The sequence below is a fragment of the Pimephales promelas genome, chromosome 13 (genome assembly GCF_988280905.1).
Source record: "Pimephales promelas chromosome 13, fPimPro1.hap1.1, whole genome shotgun sequence".
NCBI classification, from domain to species: Eukaryota; Metazoa; Chordata; class Actinopteri; order Cypriniformes; family Leuciscidae; genus Pimephales; species Pimephales promelas.
Window position 1 is genome coordinate 30,822,298 of NC_142781.1, and position 22,302 is coordinate 30,844,599.

Consider the following 22,302-nt stretch of genomic DNA (forward strand, 5'->3'; position numbering starts at 1 on the left):
ATGGGGATGGTTCAGTCATGTTCCAACATGATTGCGCACCAGTGCAGAAAGCAATGTCCATAAAGACATGGATGAGCAAGTTTGGTGTGGAGGAACTTGACTAGTCTGACCTCAACCCGATAGAACAGCTTTGGCGAGAGCGATTCAAAAGCATACGCAGCCGTTTGCTCTCTAATCGCTCTCGCTGTACTTTGACGTCATTCACCGATTGGTCTGTGCAATGCCGCCTCAAGTGAAACAAGTCTTTCTGGTAAGCACAAGGCAGAATTACAAGACAGGAGACTGTAACATAAAACATGAACCCAAAACAAAACTATACATCACAACATGTCTATACGATTTGGAAACATTACTATTTTTAATGTTTTTGAAGCCTGCATTTATTTGATCAAAAACAAAAACTGTGTGAGATATTATTACAATTTAAAACAATGCTTTTCTTTTTAAATATACTTAATACTTATTTATTTCTGTGATGGAGGAGCTGAATATCCATCATTACTCAGTGTCACATTATCCTTTTTTTTACCCTGATTGTTTTTAAATCAATTTTGGAAAAGTGTTGTATTTTTTAAAAAAACCTGTGATATTATTTTAGGATTCTTTGATGAATACAAATAACATTATTAAAGACTATAAATTTGAACTAACATTATATTAATGTTACTTGAAATGTTACTAGAATGTTACTAGCCAAAGTTCAGAGAACCTTTCTTGTGCTGGGAAGATGTCATGGTATAACATTAACTATAGATAGCTACATGAGACAAGTGATGCAGGAACGAGTGTGAAAAGAGCTGATGAGAAAGGACAACAACCATGTGGTCCATAGAAACGCAACTATCAAAGATAGTCAACCCACTAGCATTCATGCTTTGTCTTTCCTACATCTTAGGAGGTCTATAATACCTGGAGAAAGCTATTTGTTAACATCCATTACATTTGTGCAGATGTTTTTATCAAAAGCAATTTGCAGTGCATTGAATGTACATTTTATCAGTTTATGGCATGCTTTCCATAGGGTGTCCCAGTTTGTTTCGTTAAATTTAATTAAGGTTGGGAATGTACTCTATGTGTAAGAATAATCCACTTGTTTCTTTCATACTGTGTTTACTGTGTTTCTGTAATCAAGTGTGTTGTGCGAGGATTGCATGATTGCAATTTACGCCTTCAACGTTGCCTATATATATACACACACACACAAATATAATAAGGGAAATCTGTTTTGGACCACAGTCATTTTGGTCATCTCTTATTCAAAGTGCATTCTAATTACTGTATAAAAGCTGTAAAGTGTATATGTGTGTATCTGTCTGTCTGTCTATCTGTCTGTCTATCTATCTATCTATCTATCTATCTATCTATCTGTCTGTCTGTCTGTCTGTCTGTCTGTCTGTCTCTCTGTCTGTCTGTCTGTCTATCTATCTATCTATCTATCTATCTATCTATCTATCTATCTATCTATCTATCATCTATCTATCTATCTATCTATCTATCTATCTATCTATCTATCTATCTATCTATCTATCTATCTATCTATCTATCTATCTATCTATCTATCTATCTATCTATCTATCTATCTATCTATCTAAAGAGTGGTCCAGTGATTATGAAGCCCCTCCTGTTGTCTTAGATGTTATATATCAGACGCTGCTGTACAGTCGCGCTGGAGTGAGTGTGTCCAACGCGCACCACTGGCTGCTCATGGTGTGTTCTTCTGTTTTACTCTTTACTGAGCGGACAGAGGCATCGTTTCATTCTCTCGGTCTGTTGGTGTGGTCGTAGTTTCATTTAATCGCGTTCTTAATCTCTTTGAAAACAGATGTTTCTTACACATGACAGCTGTGGATGATTACGCGGCGCGTGTATTTTCCGTAACTTTTCCCCCCCCAATTGCACTGATCCATGTCGAGCACGTTCATTTCTGGGAATTAATTAACATCATCTCTTCCCGCTGAAGAGCACACTTCACTTGTCCTCATGGATATTTATTCCTCTAAACTATCACCCGCTGTGGATTATGGAGTTGGCGCGTTCCTGCTGCTCATTGGTAAGATTGAGTTTCTGGATCTCTAACTTTTTTGGTAACCGATTTTGTTGTGTATAACGAGTCTGTTTGTTTCCAGATGAATTAGCTACTGAAATGCACATTTTACATAATCGACTCAAAGGGGATGTGTTTTTCAGAAAACGAGTTTAGTTAAGATTATCAATCGATGCTTAGCCTTTTTCATTTTTAAAAAAAACTTTTGCTGATAATTTACTCACCCCCATGTCATCCAAGATGTCCACGTCTTTCTTTATTCAGTCGAAAAGAAATGAAGGTTTTTGATGAAAACATTCCAGGATTTTCTATGCACAGCTGCACTACTCCCTGAACTTAAGCCAGCTCCTTGTTTCCTGTCTGTCATTATTGGTCAGATTAATTAATCCAGGTGTGCCTGACCTCAGTAGTCACGGCAACAATGATCAAACACACCTGAATTAATCAAGTTCGGCTAATAATGGCAGACAGGAAACAAGGAGCTGGCTTAAGTTCAGGAAGTAGTGAAGCTGTGCATAAGGTCAATTGACTTCAATGGGAACCAAACGGTTCAAGGTCCAAATGAGAGTTTCAGTGAGTTTCTGGTGTCGTTTAAAGCCCTTTGAAGTTTGGTTCCCATTGAAGTCCATTATATGGAGAAAATCATGGAATGTTTTCATCAAAACCCTTAAAGGGATACTCCACTTTTTTTAGGAAATAGGCTCATTTTACAACTCCCCCAGAGTTAAACAGTTGAGTTTTACCGTTTTCAAATCCATTCAGCCGATTTTCTGATATTTAGAAGAATATCAGTAACCAGACAGTTTCTGGTCTCATTGACTTCCATAGTACTATGGAAGTCATTGAGCCTATTTCCAAAAATGAGAAAAAAATGAGTAAAATGAGCCTATTTCCAAAAAAAGAATATAATTTCTTCTTTTTTTAAAAGTAAAATTATCTCGCATCCCACCACGTTTGCTGGCTCACATCAATTAATACATCACAATACACTAAACAACACAAAACAATATGTAACACACGACTGGCTGCAGTGCATTAATAGTCATTTCTATGTTTTCAGAAACCAGAGGCCTACTTAGATCCCCAACTCAATTAAGTTAACGACTGGTGATCAAAAGATTTCCTTAATCTGTTCATCCCAGCATATTCTAAATCTTCGGATTGATTTCAAACGCTGATATCCCTCATATAAAATATGAGAAGGGTTAGAGAAAATTTTACCTGCCAGAGACAAAATTTTTTAGTATATAAATCTTGAAAACTTGACTCAAGCTCACAATCAAAAGCTTTGAAAAAATGCAGCAGTCTAGACCATGCATGTTATTGTATAACACTCTGTATTATAGAAAAAAATATGTCAAGATCTGTTTATTTGCTCCAAATGACTAAGAAAATAGTTCCTTTGTACCTTACATCAAACATAATCTTTATGTCCACTGGATATGTGCTCGACGTACCCTTCTCATATTTTCATTGCATGATTAAGCAGCATCCACATACCCAAGTATTTACAAGACACTTGTGTTTGATAGATACTCACTGGAAGAAAACAAATCATTTCCTGTCTTCTTTCATTTAGAATAAGTGAATTTAGACCCTAGTAAAAACAAAAGCACTGTATCATCTGAAAACTTATATATATATATATATATATATATATATATATATATGTGTGTCACGTTGTGGGTTTTGTTTTGCTTTGTGTATCACGTGTTTCCTTGTTTGTCATGTGATCCTACCATGTGTCTTGTCTTTTGTTATGATGTTGCTCAGTGTCCACAGGTGTTTCTTATTTACCACACCCCCTTGTTAGCTTGATTAGCTTGTTTGTCTGTGTATTTATACCCCTGTGTTTCAGTTGTTGGTTGTCGGTTGTTGTTTAAATGTCACTCGGTACCTGCCTGTTCATCTGTCCTGTTCTGAGTTCCCTGGATTATCGGTTAGTGTTATTAATAAAAGCTTGCGATTGGATTCACTCTCTGTTTCGTTCCTGACCAGATGTAACAGAACAACCGACCTCCAAATGAATCCAGCAGCACAGATTATGTGTCTCCGTCAAGGAGATCAGTCCTTAGGGGAGTATATTATGGACTTTATTAAGCTGGCACCTGTCTCATCTTTTGATGAGGTATGCCTGATGGTATTCTTCAGAGGAGGGCTATCCGAGCCACTCTACTCCTTTATGCCACTCCATCACCCTAGCTGTAGTCTGAAGGACTATATCATCCAGGCTGTCTTGCTGAACGATTCTCTGTCCGCCAAGACCGACCTGCCGGAGCTCAGCCCTGCCGAGCCTGCGCTCACCGTCAGCCCTGCCGAGCCTGCGCTCACCGTCAGCCCTGCCGAGCCTGCGCTCACCGTCAGCCCTGCCGAGCCTGCGCTCACCGTCAGCCCTGCCGAGCCTGCGCTCACCGTCAGCCCTGCCGAGCCTGCGCTCACCGTCAGCCCTGCCGAGCCTGCGCTCACCGTCAGCCCTGCCGAGCCTGCGCTCACCGTCAGCCCTGCCGAGCCCGAGCTTTCAATGCTGGTTCCGTCCAGCCCTCCAGAGACTGTATGCTCTTCACTGCTGGTTCCGTCCAGCCCTCCAGAGACTGTATGCTCTTCACTGCTGGTTCCGTCCAGCCCTCCAGAGACTGTATGCTCTTCACTGCTGGTTCCGTCCAGCTCTCCAGAGACTGTATGCTCTTCACTGCTGGTTCCGTCCAGCTCTCCAGAGACTGTATGCTCTTCGCTGCTGGTTCCGTCCAGCCCTCCAGAGACTGTATGCTCTTCACTGCTGGTTCCGTCCAGCTCTCCAGAGACTGTAGGCTCTTCACTGCTGGTTCCGTCCAGCCCTCCAGAGACGGTAGGCTCTTCACTGCTGGCTCCGTCCAGCTCTCCAGAGACTGGATGCTCTTTACTGCTGGTTCCGTCCAGCCCTCCAGAGACCGTCCAGCCCGTCCAGCCAGAGACCGTCCAGCCAGAGACCGTCCAGCCCGTCCAGCCAGAAACCGTCCAGACCGTCCAGCCAGAGACCGGCCAGACCGTCCAGCCAGAGACCGGCCGGCCCGAGACCGTCCAGACCCTCCAGCCCGAGACCGTCCAGACCGTCCAGCCCGAGACCATCCACTCCCCATCTGCCCTTCACCCGGGGACTCAACCCAAATATTTTTTTGGGGGGGGGGCCCAGTGTCCCAGCCACGGCCGCCTGAAGGGCTCTCACCGCCGTGGCCGCCCGAAGGGCTCTCACTGCCGTGGCCGCCCGAGGGGACTTCACCGCCGTGGGGACACCGAGGGGACTTCACCGCCGTGGCCGCCCGAGGGGTCTTCACCGCCGTGGCCGCCCGAGGGGTCTTCACCGCCGTGGCCGCCCGAGGGGTCTTCACCGCCGTGGCCGCCCGAGGGGTCTTCACCGCCGTGGCCGCCCGAGGGGTCTTCACCGCCGTGGCCGCCCGAGGGGTCTTCACCGCCGTGGCCGCCCGAGGGGTCTTCACCGCCGTGGCCGCCCGAGGGGTCTTCACCGCCGTGGCCTTCGCCTGGTCCTGCTCCGCCCTGGCCTTCGCCTGGTCCTGCTCCGCCCTGGCCTTCGCCTGGTCCTGCTCCGCCCTGGCCTTCGCCTGGTCCTGCTCCGCCCTGGCCTTCGCCTGGTCCTGCTCCGCCCTGGCCTTCGCCTGGTCCTGCTCCGCCCTGGCCTTCGCCTGGTCGTCTGCTCCAAGTCTGGTCCTGTTCCCCTGCACAGACTTGGCCCTCCTTCCCTCCCCCAGGACCACCTCCGCGTCACCACCCTCCTGAACTTGTGTTTTGGGTTTTGTTTTGAGTGTTACACTAGGGGCGTCGGGAGCCGCCCATAGGGGGGAGGCTATGTCACGTTGTGGGTTTTGTTTTGCTTTGTGTATCACGTGTTTCCTTGTTTGTCATGTGATCCTACCATGTGTCTTGTCTTTTGTTATGATGTTGCTCAGTGTCCACAGGTGTTTCTTATTTACCACACCCCCTTGTTAGCTTGATTAGCTTGTTTGTCTGTGTATTTATACCCCTGTGTTTCAGTTGTTGGTTGTCGGTTGTTGTTTAAATGTCACTCGGTACCTGCCTGTTCATCTGTCCTGTTCTGAGTTCCCTGGATTATCGGTTAGTGTTATTAATAAAAGCTTGCGATTGGATTCACTCTCTGTTTCGTTCCTGACCAGATGTAACAATATGTGTGTGTGTGTGTGTTTATAATATCAGCTTTACAGTTGTCTTTATAAAAAGGAAAGATGTGCTCATCTAACCTGAGGTGCTCCTGAATTAGAAACAAGTTGAATGTGTCTGACTGACTGAATTCTACCTGTCAAAAAAGAGTACCAATAATCAGTATTAGAGTTACCACTGCATCCTCTGTACAGCAAACTAAAAGTATCTAATTTACCCTCTGACTTTAAAAGCTGTTTTGGCACTTCTTTCTGAAGAGGTAAACCGGTATACATTCCAGGAATGTCTAAAGAGCATGATCATTTTTTTTTTGGGCTATAGAAGTAATTCAATTAAAAATCATATATACATTTAATCAAAAATCAACTATAGCCAATATGACAAAGGTGGATGTCAAATTGAAGCGGTCACATTTAAGTAATTATCAACATTTATGCAAGTTTTAATTAATTAAAATATGTTTTTGTCCAAAACAACAGTTATAGTGATATTTATAGTGATATTCTATGTTAAATTTACATTTTTGCTGTTTCATAGTTGTTTTGCTCTTTATATTTTCTTGCAGGTTCCATTGACAACATTCCCCAATATGTTGTGTTCAATGAACTTTCCTTTTTTTCTGAGCAGTAATGGTTGTTCAATTGCTTTAAAGTATGATTTTATGGAGAAATTGATTTGCTATTAAAATTTTTACAATCCCCAGTCCACCCTATGTGAACAGATAAATGCCTGCATCCTCTCCTTCAATCCCATCCTTCGTCATCAGCATCACTCAGTCATTTAAATTATGCTTTATTACAGTTTTTCTCAGTCGCTTTGGCACATTTCTCAAATCATCCTCGAAATTAGCAAAACAAGTTATTTTTCTCAAATCAATTCGTACACAAAACACCATGGATTACCTGCAAAAGCCAGTCTCTTGTTCAAATTCCTTAGTTCATCTTTAAAAAGTAAATATCTGTGTTAATGAACATTTCAGTGGCGTCAGAATGACAAGTCCTTTTGAGGACGTTTAAATTGCTTAGTCATGTTGTCAATATAACAGTGTACCTTAGAGAGATGTTCTGTTGTAAACTATGGATACAGTTTTGATGACAAGTAAATTGTAGGTTACACACCTTAATGTATGTGGGAGTTTGATTGCAAGAGATTGGACAAGATTCACATTAACGCTTTTACTGATTGTACTGTAATTTGTTGACAGACCACCATGTCATTGCAATACAGAAAGGAAAGAAAGCATTGCACAAAGACAAAAAAAAGTAGAAATGTAAACATAGGCCAATCTCCTTAGGGAAAACTGTACATGCATATTATGACAACATGTTCAATCATTTTGCATTGTAAATACTACTAATGCCTAAATGTTGTGTTGGAGACTATTCAACAGAGACCCATTATAAGATATTTTGATCAACATGACATAAGCAATTGATAATGTGGAAAACAGCAGAGAATTGTACGTAATCATTTGCACAGATGTACCAAAGCATATGCAACTTCGTCAAAGAAATGAGAAACTGCTTTTTTGATGCACAAGTGACACTATGATGTGAAGATTGAACAGTTTTGAGAATTTCAATTCTGATCTGAGAAATGTACCAAAGCGACTGAGAAAAACTGTAACAAAGTTCGGGAGGAACACATTCAGATAATTAACACGAGTGGAGAGCACTCAGCAATCCACGATAAGAGGTGTATATGTCTCGCCTCAGTCCATTGACAGTTTAGCAGTATTCCTCCACCACCCCTTCTCCACTCTTTTAGTCCTAACCATTTACATACAGGGGGAGTACTCTGGGTTCGGGCTGAACACCGAGCTCGGAGCCCTCCTCTGGACAGCACGCCAAATACGCATTGAAGGAGTAGTTAACTTTTGTAAAAAAACTTTTGCTGATATTTTACTCACCCCCATGTCATCCAGATGTCCATGTCTTTCTTTCTTCACTCGAAAAGAAATTAAGGTTTTTGATGAAAACATTCCAGGATTTTCTCCATATAATGGACTTCAATGGGAACCAAACAGTTCAAGGTCCAAAAGACAGTTTCAGTGCAAACTGCAAACTGTTCAAAGGGCTTTAAACGATTCCAGACGATGAATATGGGTCTTATCAAGCGAATCGATCGCTCATTTAAAAAATAAATAAAAACGTTCAAGTTTTATGAGCTCAAATGCTCGCCTTGCTCTGTTCTGTGATGCACGTTTGTGAATCTCCTGTTCGAACTCGTTCACCAAAATGAACAAATCTTTTTTTGAGTCAATTTGTTCATTTCGTTCGTTGAATGAACCAAATGATTTGAAAAAAAGATTTGTTCATTTTGATGAACGAGTTCGAATAGGAGAGTCATAAACGTGCATCACAGAACAGAGCAAAGCGAGCATTTGAGCTTATAAAGCTTATTATTTTTTTTAAATGAGCGATCGTTTCGCTTGATAAGACCCTTATTCATCGTCTGGTGTCGTTTAAAGCCCTTTGAACACTTTGCAGTTTGCACTGAAACTGTCTTTTGGACCTTGAACTGTTTGGTGCCCACTGAAGTCCATTATATGGAGAAAAATGCTGGAATGTTTTCATCAAAAACCTTAATTTCTTTTCGACTGAGGAAAGAAAGACATGGACATCTTGGATGACCTGGGGGCGAGTAAATTATCAGCAAAAGTTTTTTTTAAAGCAGCTCTACAGAGGGCAACTATTCAGCTCGATTTAGTTCAATCTAGTTTAAAGTCTTGAGTCTTTTCATGTCTCAAAGTCCACAAACTTCAGAGAATTGTGTTGTAAATTACATATTGAGACATCATAAATAGAAATTCAGGTGCTTTCACGCTGATTTGGCTGGTGCTTCGCATTCGGTTGCTTTGAGAAATGTCTGTGGAGGCTGACGACGCAGCCCTACACATTGTTCAGGTCATAGTAACTGGGGACATTTAATCTCGTCGATACATGTCACAGCAAACTGCAGGTGTTTGGCAAATCTTTGGGAGCATTGAACCTATTGGCAAGCTGGGGATATAAAGGGATAAAGCTGATGGCTTATAACTTATACATCATACTGGATGAAGGATTTCACCAGCACAGCACAGATCAAACACGATAATGCTAGTAAAACGTAACACTCAGCAAATTAAAATAGTGTTGTTGTGGAGCGGAGTTGGTCATGGGTTTGATTCCCTGGGAATGTTTACAATATGTTCCTTGAATGCAATAACAGTTGCTTTGGATACAATTATCTGCCGAATGCACACAGTAAATGTAAATCCCACAGCTATTATAATGCAGTCTAAAGCTCCAGTTTGATTATAAATAGACCAGACCGGTATAATTTGGCGATAAAGCATCTCGACATCTCGGTGTGAAACTGTACATGGCTGAAGGGCACAACAGGAAGGTTATCAAAGAGTCAAGATGACATACTGTTAGTTTGCTGAGATTAAAGAAAGGCGAAAACACAAAGGAAGGACACAAGAGGCTGTTTGAAGATGGGGTTACGTAAGACTGCAGAAGGATTCGTCTGGGAATTGCCCCTGATATTAAACAAAACACAATATACAATACTCCCCTGTGTTTTAAACCGTAGAGAAAGGCCATGCAGTGCCAAGAACATGAAAAATGGACAAACTGATCAAATCAAACTTAAAGGCAATGCATGTCACTTTATAAAAGCAAATGCATAAATACAAATGTAAATGTAAAATAGAACTAATACAGCATCGGGTTATTCAGCAAGTTTATGGAGGAAAATCCGGTAATAAAGAGGGATATGTACAGTCAGCTATCAGTATCTCAAAATCAAAACCCAGTCGCAATATGTCATTCATTTCTAAATATATTGTAAATAAATGGACACGAAATATCGATTTGATACATGTAATTTAGAGAATGAAGTGATTCTAAGACACAACTGCATCTACAGGTACGTTGGGCAATTGACCAATCAGAAACAAGAGTCACAGAGACATTTAGTTTTATACAAAACGGGATGGTTAATATATAAAACAATATGCACGCAAACTACTGTTCAAACGTTTGGGGTGAAATATATGCTGTTCACAGTATCAACAAAAATATGAAGTAAAACAACTCTTTTTAAATTGATAGTCAAACTAAATGTTTTTTGAGCAGCAAATCATATTAGCATTTATGATTTCTGAAGTGACACTGAAGACTGGAGTTATGATACTGAAAATTCAGCTTTGCCGTCAAAGCAGTTCAAATCAAAAACATTTATTTTTAATTGCACTCTAAAAAATGCTGGGTTGTTTTAACCCAATTTTGGGTCAAATATGGACAAACCCAGCCATTGGGTTACACTTTTAAATTACATTTTTAACCCAATGTTTGAGTTTGTCCATATTTGAGCCAAAATTGGGTTGAAACGACCCAGCGTTTTTATATTTCCCAGTATTACAGTTTTCACTGTATTTTAATCAAATAAATGCAGCCGTGCAGAAATATTTAAAAAATCTTACAGAGCCCGAACTTTTAAGGTGAAAAATAAATGTTTTAACACATCATTTTTTGCCAACAAATCACTATAAATCTACTGTAATTAAAGGCGTTGTTTTAAATAAGTAAAACCGGTTGAATAACATGTTGCTGGATGTACACACCTAATTCTTTTTACATATTTCTCCCTGTTATCTTTCACATGCAGCAATTCTTTCCATAGTGGGGAACTTGGTGGTTCTTGTGATGGCGTACAAGCGGTCAAACCACATGAAGCCCCCAGAGCTTCTAAGCGTGAATCTTGCTGTGACAGATCTGGGAGCAGCCGTCACAATGTACCCGCTGGCTGTAGCCTCAGCTTGGAACCACCATTGGATAGGAGGAGACGTAACCTGTGTGTACTACGGCCTGATGGGATTTTTCTTTGGAGCAGCTAGCATGATGACCCTGACAATTATGGCTATTGTTCGCTTCATTGTGTCTTTAACGCTCCAATCACCCAGTGAGTTCCTCAGGGGTCTGTCCTTAGACCTATTTCTATTCTGAATTCAGCATGTAATCCTAATGAGTGATACAACATCAAGGCTAAAAAATGCTGGGTTGTTTTAACCCAATTTTGGGTCAAATATGCACAAACCCAGCCATTGGGTTACATTTTTATGTGTGGATCCGTCCATATTTGACCCAAAATTGGGTGGAGATACAATTGAATTGCCTTTTCTTACCATTATAGACCATTTCACAAGATGTAAACAACACTGGTCCAGAAGCACTTCCTGTTTCAGTTTTTTAACACTACATAAAAGCTGGGATAAAATACAACCAACAGAACATTTAAAACTGAATCAAAAAGTTAAACAAACATCTTTAAGATGTTTTCTTTACATGTGAAATAAAGAAAACAGTTACAAACTGAAACAGGAAGTGCTTCTGGACCAGTGTTGTTTACATCTTGTGAAATGGTCTATATTGTTCTGTTCAGAATGACAATGATGTATGTTTCAGAATGGTAGAAGTTCACATTTTTCCAATACATTAATCTGAGCTTATAAAAGTTTACAGATATTATACATGTACACATGCACTTTTTTGCTTATTTCTGTTTGGAGTCAGTTTGACCCCAGCTAAAGCACATCGCAGATTAACGCAATAAAAGAAATCAAAGAATCTTAGAATTTATTGCAGGTTAAATCCATAAGACCCGATACAAATCCCAAATTTTCATGGAAGATAGTTGATGTGTGTTATCTGTTCTCATAAGATCATAAAAAAGTTCTGTAAATATCTGAAGAGTTCAGATGCAAAAGCCTCTAAGTGCCATTTGAAATTTTCTTCTAGAATGATCATTTTTATCAAACTTGTATATTTAAGTTCAGTAATTTCACTTGAATGACAATTAATAGGTCATCTTCATTGCCATTTAAGTGAAGTTACTGAAATTTAATATACAGGCTTGATAAAAAATATCATTCTAGAAAAAAATTTCAAATGGCATTTAGAGGCTTTTGCATCTGAACTCTTCATCTGTAGGTATTAAATGAATATTCCAAGTTTAGTACAATTTAAGGTTAATCAACAGCATTTGAGATAATAATTATTACAATTTCCAATTAACATCTGAGTTTCAGTGCGGCGCTTACAATAAAATGAAACGGTCAGTGTTTCAACATAGAGAATCGAGCTTCACAGTTCTGTTTTTAAATCTTCCAAAACATGGCTCCATTCACTTTAATTGTAAAGGCCTCTACATTTTTGGGTTTATTTTAATGGAAAAAGAGTTGAAATCTTTTTTTTTTGGTAGCCTAATCAACATTATCCCACAAATGCTATCGAATGAGCTTAACTTGTCCCTTGACCATCATTTTCAAGTTATTAAAATGAGCCTTGATGTTTCTAAGACCTCATACAGAGAGTTCATTTAAACATCAAATATTACAATATCAGTCTTAAGAGTAAAAATAAGTGATTTTTTTTTTTTTTAAAGAGCATGGAGGGAGATTTAGTAGGCCAATACAAACTAAAAATATATACATTTTGCTAAGTCTCAAACATATTTAAAACATATTTTCAATGACGATAACTTGTCATTTAAATGTTGACAAATGTACTTCCCTCCTACAGTTTCAACAGTCCAGCAAAGTAAATGAGATCACCACTAAAAGAGTGTTTTTTTTCCTTCTTCGGGACGATATAAAATAATATCTCACATTCGACATCCTCAAAATAGGTTGTGCAAACAGCCAATCAATTCTGAATTTTTCCACTATAATAGCAAAATGAGGTTTCGACATCCACAAATGGTTTGACAGACGGAGCGATCTGGTTTCATCTCTGTAAGAGGTCATGTTCACGCTGAGAGCTGCTGGGGAACTCTGTTACAGCACATAGTTGTCATTTACGCACAAATTCAACATGACAGTTCAGAAAGCTAACTTAATAGAGTTTTTTGGTTGCCTCATGCCCTGGAGACAAACAATGAAATATTGAAATTGAAAACTCGGCATGGGAAAACTGCCGTGTAGAGAAATAAACGGATCTCTTGTTTTTTCTTGTTGCCAGACAAATCCTGACAAAAGAGCTAAAAGAGATACTACACCAGAAGAGCGCGGTGTTGAGTTAAGCAACCACCCAACCTAGCAACCATATAGCAATGCCTTGGCAACCCCCTAGCAACCACCCAGAACACCCTAGCAACTGCATAGCAATGCCCTAACAACCACCCTGATCATCCCACCAACCACCTACACTATCTCAGACCACTCTAACAACCATCCCGGGGTGCTTCACTACAATAGTACGATGCATTGTTGAAGAAAACAACTAGCTAGTCACGACTGTGCCCCAAAACCCATTGTCGCAAAGTATCGTTCAACCACGTTGGTTTCGCACGTTGTAGAGTAATAACGACTTTTAATCAAACTGTTTGAGATTCAATTAATGCTAGATTTTTAAATATAAATGACAGACATGTCATTGAGGACTATTTCTAATTGTTCTAAAAGTTATTTTGCTTTATTACCAGACTCATTATTTGGCTCGTTCTTACATAGTAAAGCAAGTTTGCACATGCGCACTCTTCAAACACGGTACTTTAAATCTTTTGACAAACTAAAAGACGTAAATTACATTTGTTTGTATTCTAAATAAAAGGCACCGGTTGCACTGAATGCCAGCTTGCTTATTTTGCTCAAGATAAGGATTTATTACGTCCAAATGTCATGCAATATAGAAATATAGACCACAGGTCGAGAGCTGTCGTTCAAACCACACAACTTTGCGATGCTGTTTGCGAATGTTCGTTGGAAACGAAACGTCGGGAAACACTGACTCGTTGAACTAAGCTGATAATGACGGAACTTGCGACCATAGTTGGCTAACGATGCTTCCGGGAAACACACCCCAGAACATACTAGCAACTACAAAGCAGCACCCTAACATCAATGGGGACCTAGAAACATTGCTGTGATCAGTCCCTGACCAATTCAGAATGTCGTTCCAAATACGATTTTTGTGCATATCCGATTGAAATCTGATCAGATTTAGCAAGTGGAAATCAAATGGCAAAAAAAATCACATGAAATGCAAATTTACAAATCTGTTTCGAGCTACATATATGTGGTTTGAAATCCAATTCGAAAACTCGTTTCTGGAAATCCGTTTCACTCTCGGATTTTGCATGGTTTATGTGACTTTCTCATGGCACATAAAATGTAAACATCAGCTGAATCGGGAAAATGCTAAAAATTAGCCGTCAAAACAAGGTTGTGTCGTTTCAATGTGCCGAACACTGCCTCATAAGATGCAGTAGTCCAGCACGGCGGCTACACATTGTCATGCAGTAAATAAGAAAACATCTCTATTGCAAGCCCCTCCATGGTGCAGTTGCTGTTGTTATTGGCGTATACCTAACAATGCAACGCCGTTGCCATAGGAACCAATGCAGATATTCCGGAAAGCAAAAGAGCGGAATGGACACACAAATCGAATCTAAACAGTTACGACACACAATGTGGACAGTCAATCATTTTAGATCAATTGGATACACAAAGGCTAATGGGATTTGAACTGACAGTGTGAACTCAGCCTAAGGCTAGCTGAATACAGGTGTAAACAGTGCCTAAAACGTTTTGAGCTTGTCCACTTTCGACCACTTCCAGAGGTAGTTGAACCGGATTGCTTTCGTAGAGTAAACATCCATGTGGTCGAATGCGTTTGAACATCCGCAAAAGACCGTCTACTCTCTGCCTACTGACCTAATGCGTAAACATTATGGGAATCGTCATCGTGCTAGCAAGACGGGATTTAAACTTTGGATTTAAACTTTAAAGACGAAAAACGTTCCAAGCACAAGGTTCTCTCAGCATTCCTGATTTCTAACACACACTCACAGCGTTTGGTTGGTCTTGCCGCTGTCCGAGCAGAAACTTAAGCTGCTGCTTTATGTTTTTCAATCGTCTCCAGACGCGTTCCTATGTAAATTGCACAAGCTTATTTTGTCCATTAGATCGGAAGATCTGAAATACATACATTTACACGCCCATAGATCCTCCCCTCGAAAAAATCAGGACAGAAGTGGTGGAAAGTGGACAAAAGAGACACACGGGTGTAAACGGGTATGTGTCTCCCTCATCTCCCTTACGAAAATTAACCATGGTTTTTTTTTGTAGTAACTGTTTTTTTTGTAGTAACCATGGTTTAACTATGGTTTTTGTAGTAAAACCATAGTAACTACAAAATGAACCATAGTTTAACTACTTGTGATCCAATCAATCAAAACGCATCTTAATACCAGTTGTAAACAGGGCCTAAAATACAATGATTGATTGGCAAAAAAAACTGGAAAAATTGGAAATCTTTTTTCAGTCACAAAATCTACAGTCACATGCCACTTCTACTATGAGCTCAAAAACGTGATAGGAGTGTATGGTATTGATGACATTGTTACAACTGACAACGTGTTACAACACTCCCCGGTCTCCGGCTAAATGAAAGGATCTTGTTTGTGTTAGTTTACTGGCAGAAGCTTATATATGTGTATCTGTAATCTGGAAAACCACACATTCCCCAGTTTTCTAGGAAAAGACTCAGTATACGCACAGTATGTTCCCAGCTCTGTCTTAATGAAGCATACAAACATGTGGCAGTGGTTTCAAACCACTCTCTCAGCCAAGTTCAGGCACATCTAGACTAGAGATGAGTGTGAACTCAGTTTAATATGCGGGCAGTTATACAGGTCAGCTTTTACAATTTCCCTTAAATTAATGTTCTTGGTTATGCTTGTAAGCAAAATAATTGTTCAACCACTCACATAGGCTAAATGTGCTAGAGAGATTGAGGACTTTATGCCTTGAAAAGATAAATGTCATAGTATCTGTCACCATTTTGACTTTCAGTTTGTTTTGATTTCTTACTTGTTTCCCCATCAGCGTTTCCCACCACAATCTGTTTCCATGGATACTAATCACCTTCCTCAGAGCTGCCTGTCATTTCTGTAATCATCATCACTGTGTATTTAAGTTCCTGTCTGCATTCACTTCATTGATTGGTATTGTTTGTGTTAAACACGCTGTCTTACCTGTTCCCATGAGTCTCTATGATTAAAGAAAGTGTTTACTAAGTGTTCTTCTCTGAATCAGCCCCTCACAGTATCTAATAATAAGATAAGTGGAACATACTGAATACAAAACAGGATTTTTTGTGGACCAAATCAATGATTACACTGAAAAAAATAATATGCTTTATCTAATCAATAAAATTGTGGCAACATATTGCAAGCAATATTATTAATTAAATTGTACAAATTAGAATTAATTAGAATATTAATTTGATTAACTATTACTCAATTCTAATTTGTTAAATTTAATAAAAAATATTGCTTGTAATCTGTGGCCACAATTTTATTGATTAGATAAAGCATATTCATTTTTACAGTGTACAAATATGAAACATATGCATGAGCACAAACATTATTTCATATTTATTATGATATTTGTTTGTCTAACTTTATAGTTTTGTAAAATAGAGGGATCTGAATAAAATTAGAAATACAATGAAGTAATTACTTTACATTTACATAACAACCTACCCATTTGGGTTCATTTAATCACTCCTTTAATCGCACTTCACAAGCTAATTTCAAGTTCATCAAAGTGGTGGGAGTCAATAGCGACAGTGAAAAAGCAGCTTAAAATCATAGCATGAAAAATGGGAATCGAACTAATTAATACATACTTTTTTCATTTTAATCCCCTTTTCATACCTAGAAATGTCTGTCTCTGTCCATAGAAGAGAAAATCAGCAAAAGGAACGCAAAGATACTTGTGGCAACCACATGGCTGTACGCTCTAATCTGGGCTCTTTTCCCTCTGATTGGATGGGGAAAATACGGCCCAGAGTCCTTCGGCCTGTCCTGCACTCTGGCCTGGGGGGACATGAAGGAACAAAGCCAGTCTTTTGTCATCACCATCTTCCTCATGAACCTCATTCTCCCAGCCATCATCATCATGTCGTGCTACTCTGGAATCGCTCTGAAACTATACATCACCTACAAGTCTATGGACGACAACAACCACATACCCAACATGATAAAGATGCAGCGGCGGCTCATGGTGGTGAGTGTGTTTGATTTACAATGTGTATCAGCAACACTGCCAATATGAAACATAAGATCCGCACATTAAGCTTTCATCTGAACGTGAAATGAAACCCTTGAACGTTTCTAGCTTTTATCTTTAGTCATGTTATTTAAAGGAGTAGTTCACTTTTGAAAAAACTTTTGCTGATAATTTACTCACCCCCATGTCTTCCAAGATGTCCATGTCTTTCTTTCTTCAGTCGAAAAGAAATTAAGGTTTTTGATGAAAACATTCCAGGATTTTTCTCCATATAATGGACTTCAATGGGAACCAAACGGTTCAAGTTCCAAAAGAAACTTTTAGGACAAACTGCAAACTTGTTCAAAGGGCTTTAAACGATTCCAGACGATGAATAAGGGTCTTATCTATAGCGAAACGATCGCTCGTTTTATAAATAAATAACAAAGTTTAAGTTTTATAAGCTCAAACGCTCGCCTTGCTCTGTTCTGTAACGCCCTCCTGTTCGAACTCGTTCATCAAAATGAACAGATCTTTTTTCCGAGTCATTTGGTTCATTCGGCGAAAGAAACAAACTAATTGATTTGGAAAAAGATTTGTTCATTTTGTTGAACGAGTTCGAACAGGAGAGTCAGGAACGTGTACCACAGAACAGAGCAAGGCGAGCGTTTGATCTTATAAAACTTAAACTTTATTTTAAAAAAAATTAGCGATCGTTTCGCTTGATAAGACCCTTATTTATCGTCTGGAATCGTTTAAAGCCCTTTTAACAGTTTGCAGTTTGTACTGAAAGTTTCTTTTGGACCTTGAACCGTTTGGTTCCCATTGAAGTCCATTGTATGGAGAAAAATCCTGGAACGTTTTCATTAAAAACCTTAATTTCTTTTCGACTGAAGAAAGAATGACATGGATATGTTGGATGACATGGGGGTGAGTAAATTATCAGCAAAAGTTTTTTGAAAAGTGAACTACTCCTTTAAGTCACAATGGCCAAAAATCAATTGTATATATAGATTTTTGGATTTTGATGGATGCAATTTGGCTAATTATTGACTAATTTGAATTTTGATGGCTGCAACACACTCCAAAAAAGTCAATCATTTGGGAATTGAGGTTACTAATTCATAAAAATTGGAAAGAAATCCAAGTCCAGGCACTCAGGGTGTATCAGCCCACTGATACGCGTTGGTGTTTTTTAATGGTTTAGCCCTCGATTGTTAAAGGCCTTTTTTACTTTTGTAACCCTGAGTGCCTGGACTTGGATTTCTTTCCAATTTTTATGAACTTTCAGCCCTTCCAAGAGCACCAGAGGATACAAGGGACACCAGCAGCGCTCCAGCTTCCTTTTGTTGAGGATACTAATTGTTCCATTTTTGCAAGTGGAATTGGTACCCAATCTCGCCTGATATAAGACATCTGCTTTAACAGTTTGTGGTAATTGTTGTCTGATTCTCCTTTTCATGATGGGCCATACATTTTCAATAAGAGACCGATCTGGATTGCAGGCAGGCAGTGTCTAGAAACCACTATGTTGTAGCATGTGCAGGATGAGGCCGGACATGGTCTTGCTTCCCAGGAAAAATGTTATCTTGATGGCAGTACATGTTTCTGTACAATCCACATATAAGCCTCCACATAAATGGTACCTTCACAGATATGCAACTCACCCACGCTTGCACTGATGCACTCCCATTCCAAGACAGATGTTTGCTTTTGCAGCTGTCGCTGATGAACGTCTGTATGGTCCCTTTCATCTTTAGGACTGAGAACCGGATGTCTGTTTTATTCCAAAAACAAGCTGAAACATAGACTCATCTGACCAAAGCACACACTTCCACTGACTTCTAGAGTAGACCATCCGAGATGAGCTCGGGCCCAGGGATCTCGGCAGCATTTCTGCATCGAACAGATATAGCTTTTTCCTTTAGAGATTCGATTAGCATTTGTTAATGCAACGTCAGATTGTGTTAAGTGACAATGGTTTTCCAAAGTACTCCAGAGCACATGTGGCTATATTTAACACAGCGGCACAATGGTTTCTCATGCAGGTCTCCTGCCTTGCCCTATACAGACTGAGATCTCTCTGGATTCCATGAATTTTTTCACAATATTATGTATGGAAGATGGTGAAAGACATAAATTCTTTGCAATCTTGCATTGAGAAGTGTTGTTTTTGAATTCTTTGACAATTTTCTCATGATTTTAGTGTGTTGCAGCCTTCAAAATCAAATGTTTATGTTTGGAAAATACTATTATATTGTCAAAACTTTTCATTGCACTTTTGTCAGTTAAAATAAGTTAAAAAAAGATAATTAACAAATCATAGATTGTGGATTTTATTGCATTGTCCCAACTTTTCTGGAAATGGGGTTTGTATTAAGAAAAACTAATAGTTTATCAATGATACTAAAATAAGATGGTTTTTACACATACTAATGAGGGTTCCTGTAAACAATGTGAAAAATAATTTCAGGTTTTTTTTCCGCTCTCAATGCGGTTGTATGGCTTCAGAAGAGTTGGAATAGTGAAAAAGTTGTATGGACTACTTTAAATAGCGTGACTGTTTCTCACTGTCTGCTGTCAGTATATGAAAAAGGAAAGCCTTGACAAGCAGAAGAAAAAAAACAATATTGGATTCAACTTTTAGTTACATCACGCCTCACTCAAACTCTTGATTCATTCAGCAATCTCAACCTTGATCTTTTTATTCCTAGTGTAAATGACGCTGAGGGTTATGTCTCCCTGTAGTATCAATTGGATTTTTAAACAAAACTGTGCTCTATTCAACCCTAATGCCCTTGAGGTTTCAGTTATTTCAAAGCAATGGTTATTCCAAATACTGTAAATGATTCAATCATAACTGGCTTTTTTTCCCATGTTCTTGTCTGTGATTGTCCTTCCCACATGAGACCATTTCAAAGCTGCTGTATGCAGAAGCTTCACATTACCTGAAGGTTCTTTACAGACACATTCAGCTTTCATATTTTCATAGCATTGAATATATTCAGAATGAGGTGCCAATCACTACACTGCAGCATTTCAAGACACTAAAAATAGGCTGTTTTATTGTAATGATCTGTTGGCCAATGGGTTCCATGTTGGCCCTATCTGAATTAGCCCCAGTTTAGGCCCTAAATGGGTTCGTCAATGGGTTCCATGTTGGCCCTATCTGAATTAGCCCCAGTTTGGGCCCTAAATGGGTTTTGTCAATGAGTTCCATGTTTGCCCTATCTGAAATAGCCCCAGTTTAGGCCCTAAATGGGTTAGTCAATGAGTTCCATGTTGGCCCTATCTGAATTAGCCCCAGTTTAGGCCCTAAATGGGTTTTGTCAATGAGTTCCATGTTGGCCCTATCTGAATTAGCCCCAGTTTAGGCCCTAAATGGGTTCGTCAATGGGTTCCATCATGTTGGCCCTATCTGAATTAGCCCCAGTTTGGGCCCTAAATGGGTTTGTCAATGAGTTCCATGTTTGCCCTATCTGAAATAGCCCCAGTTTAGGCCCTAAATGGGTTAGTCAATGAGTTCCATGTTGGCCCTATCTGAATTAGCCCCAGTTTGGGCCCTAAATGGGTTTGTCAATGAGTTCCATGTTTGCCCTATCTGAAATAGCCCTAGTTTGGGTCCTAAATGGATTTGCCAATGAGTTCTATGTTGGCCCTATCTGAATTAGCCCCAGTATGTGCCCTAAATGTTTTTGTCAATGATTCTATGATGGCCCTATCTGAAATAGCCCAAGTATGGGCCTTAAATGAGTTCATCTATGGGTTCAATGTTGCAATATCTGAATTATCCCCAGTATGAGCCCTAAATGGGTTTATCAATGAGTTCAATGTTGGTAATATCTGAATTATCCCCAGTATGGGCCCTAAATGGATTTGTCAATGAGTTCTATGATGACCCTATCTGAAATAGCCCAAGTATGGGCCTTAAATGGGTTTATCAATGGGTTCAATGTTGGCAGTATCTGAATTATCCCCAGTATGGGCCCTAAATGGGTTTATCAATGAGTTCAATGTTGGTAATATCTGAATTATCCCCAGTATGGGCCCTAAATGGGTTTGTTAATGAGTTCTATGATGACCCTATCTGAAATAGCCCAAGTATGGGTCTTAAATGGGTTTATCAATGGGTTCAATGTTGGCAGTATCTGAAATAGCCCAAGTATGGGCCCTAAATGGGTTTATCAATGAGTTCAATATTGTCAATATCTGAATTATCCCCAGTATGGGCCCTAAATGGGTTTGCCAATGGTTCTTTGGCCCTATCTGACTTAGCCATGCTGGGCCATCATGGAACCCATAGACAAACCCATGTAGGGCCCATATCTCAAGCCGATATTGGCCCCACCATGCAATGTTGGCCAGAAACATCAAACGAGATTTCACCATGTTATTCTTTGCTTTTACAGATCGCTGTGTTGATCAGCATTGGGTTTGTTGGCTGCTGGACGCCGTATGGCATCGTAAGCCTGTGGTCCGTCTACCGGCCTGGTGATTCAATCCCTCCTGAGGTCAGCATGCTACCATGTTTATTCGCCAAGACGTCCACTATTTACAACCCGTTCATCTACTATGTATTCAGCAAAAACTTCAAACGAGAAGTCAACCAGTTGAGCTGCCTCTGCAGGAGATCCAACATCCGTACATCTGATGCCAAAATCGACCAGGAGAATACCCTCTTTCTGGTGTGTGACCCAAACAAGTCCAAACCTGGAGCAGGGGAACAGTCATTCGAGAAGAGCAAGGAGAATGAGACTCAACTTATGGCGAATCAGTAGGATCTGTGACTTGCAATCTTATGAATGAATATGTACAGAACATTAGTTTAATAACAGGAACTTTTGCCTGGTTAAAGTCACCATGAAATCAAAATTGACTTTCTTTTTATGTAATATTACAATATTTATTATAAATTCATCAAAATAACTGCCTCTACCTCTTGCGGCAACAACTATTCTCTTCTCTGGTGACGTGAGTCTGCATAAGGGCGGGACAACCTGTCACTCACATGAGATCCACCAATAGCAAACCACAACCATCCAATAATCCA

The 22,302-nt window shown here is 39.7% G+C and overlaps 1 protein-coding gene across 1 annotated transcript; it reads left to right on the forward strand.

Moving 5' to 3' along the window:
• The first annotated feature begins 1,643 nt into the window (after nt 1-1,643).
• On the forward strand, nt 1,644-22,160 carry opn8b (opsin 8, group member b). Its single transcript, XM_039690019.2, has 4 exons — nt 1,644-2,050; nt 10,868-11,161; nt 16,945-17,270; nt 21,662-22,160. Exons 1-4 carry the CDS (start codon nt 1,981-1,983, stop codon nt 22,028-22,030), a joined length of 1,059 nt encoding a protein of 352 aa, XP_039545953.2. The 5' UTR covers nt 1,644-1,980; the 3' UTR covers nt 22,031-22,160.
• Nucleotides 22,161-22,302: the final 142 nt, after the last annotated feature.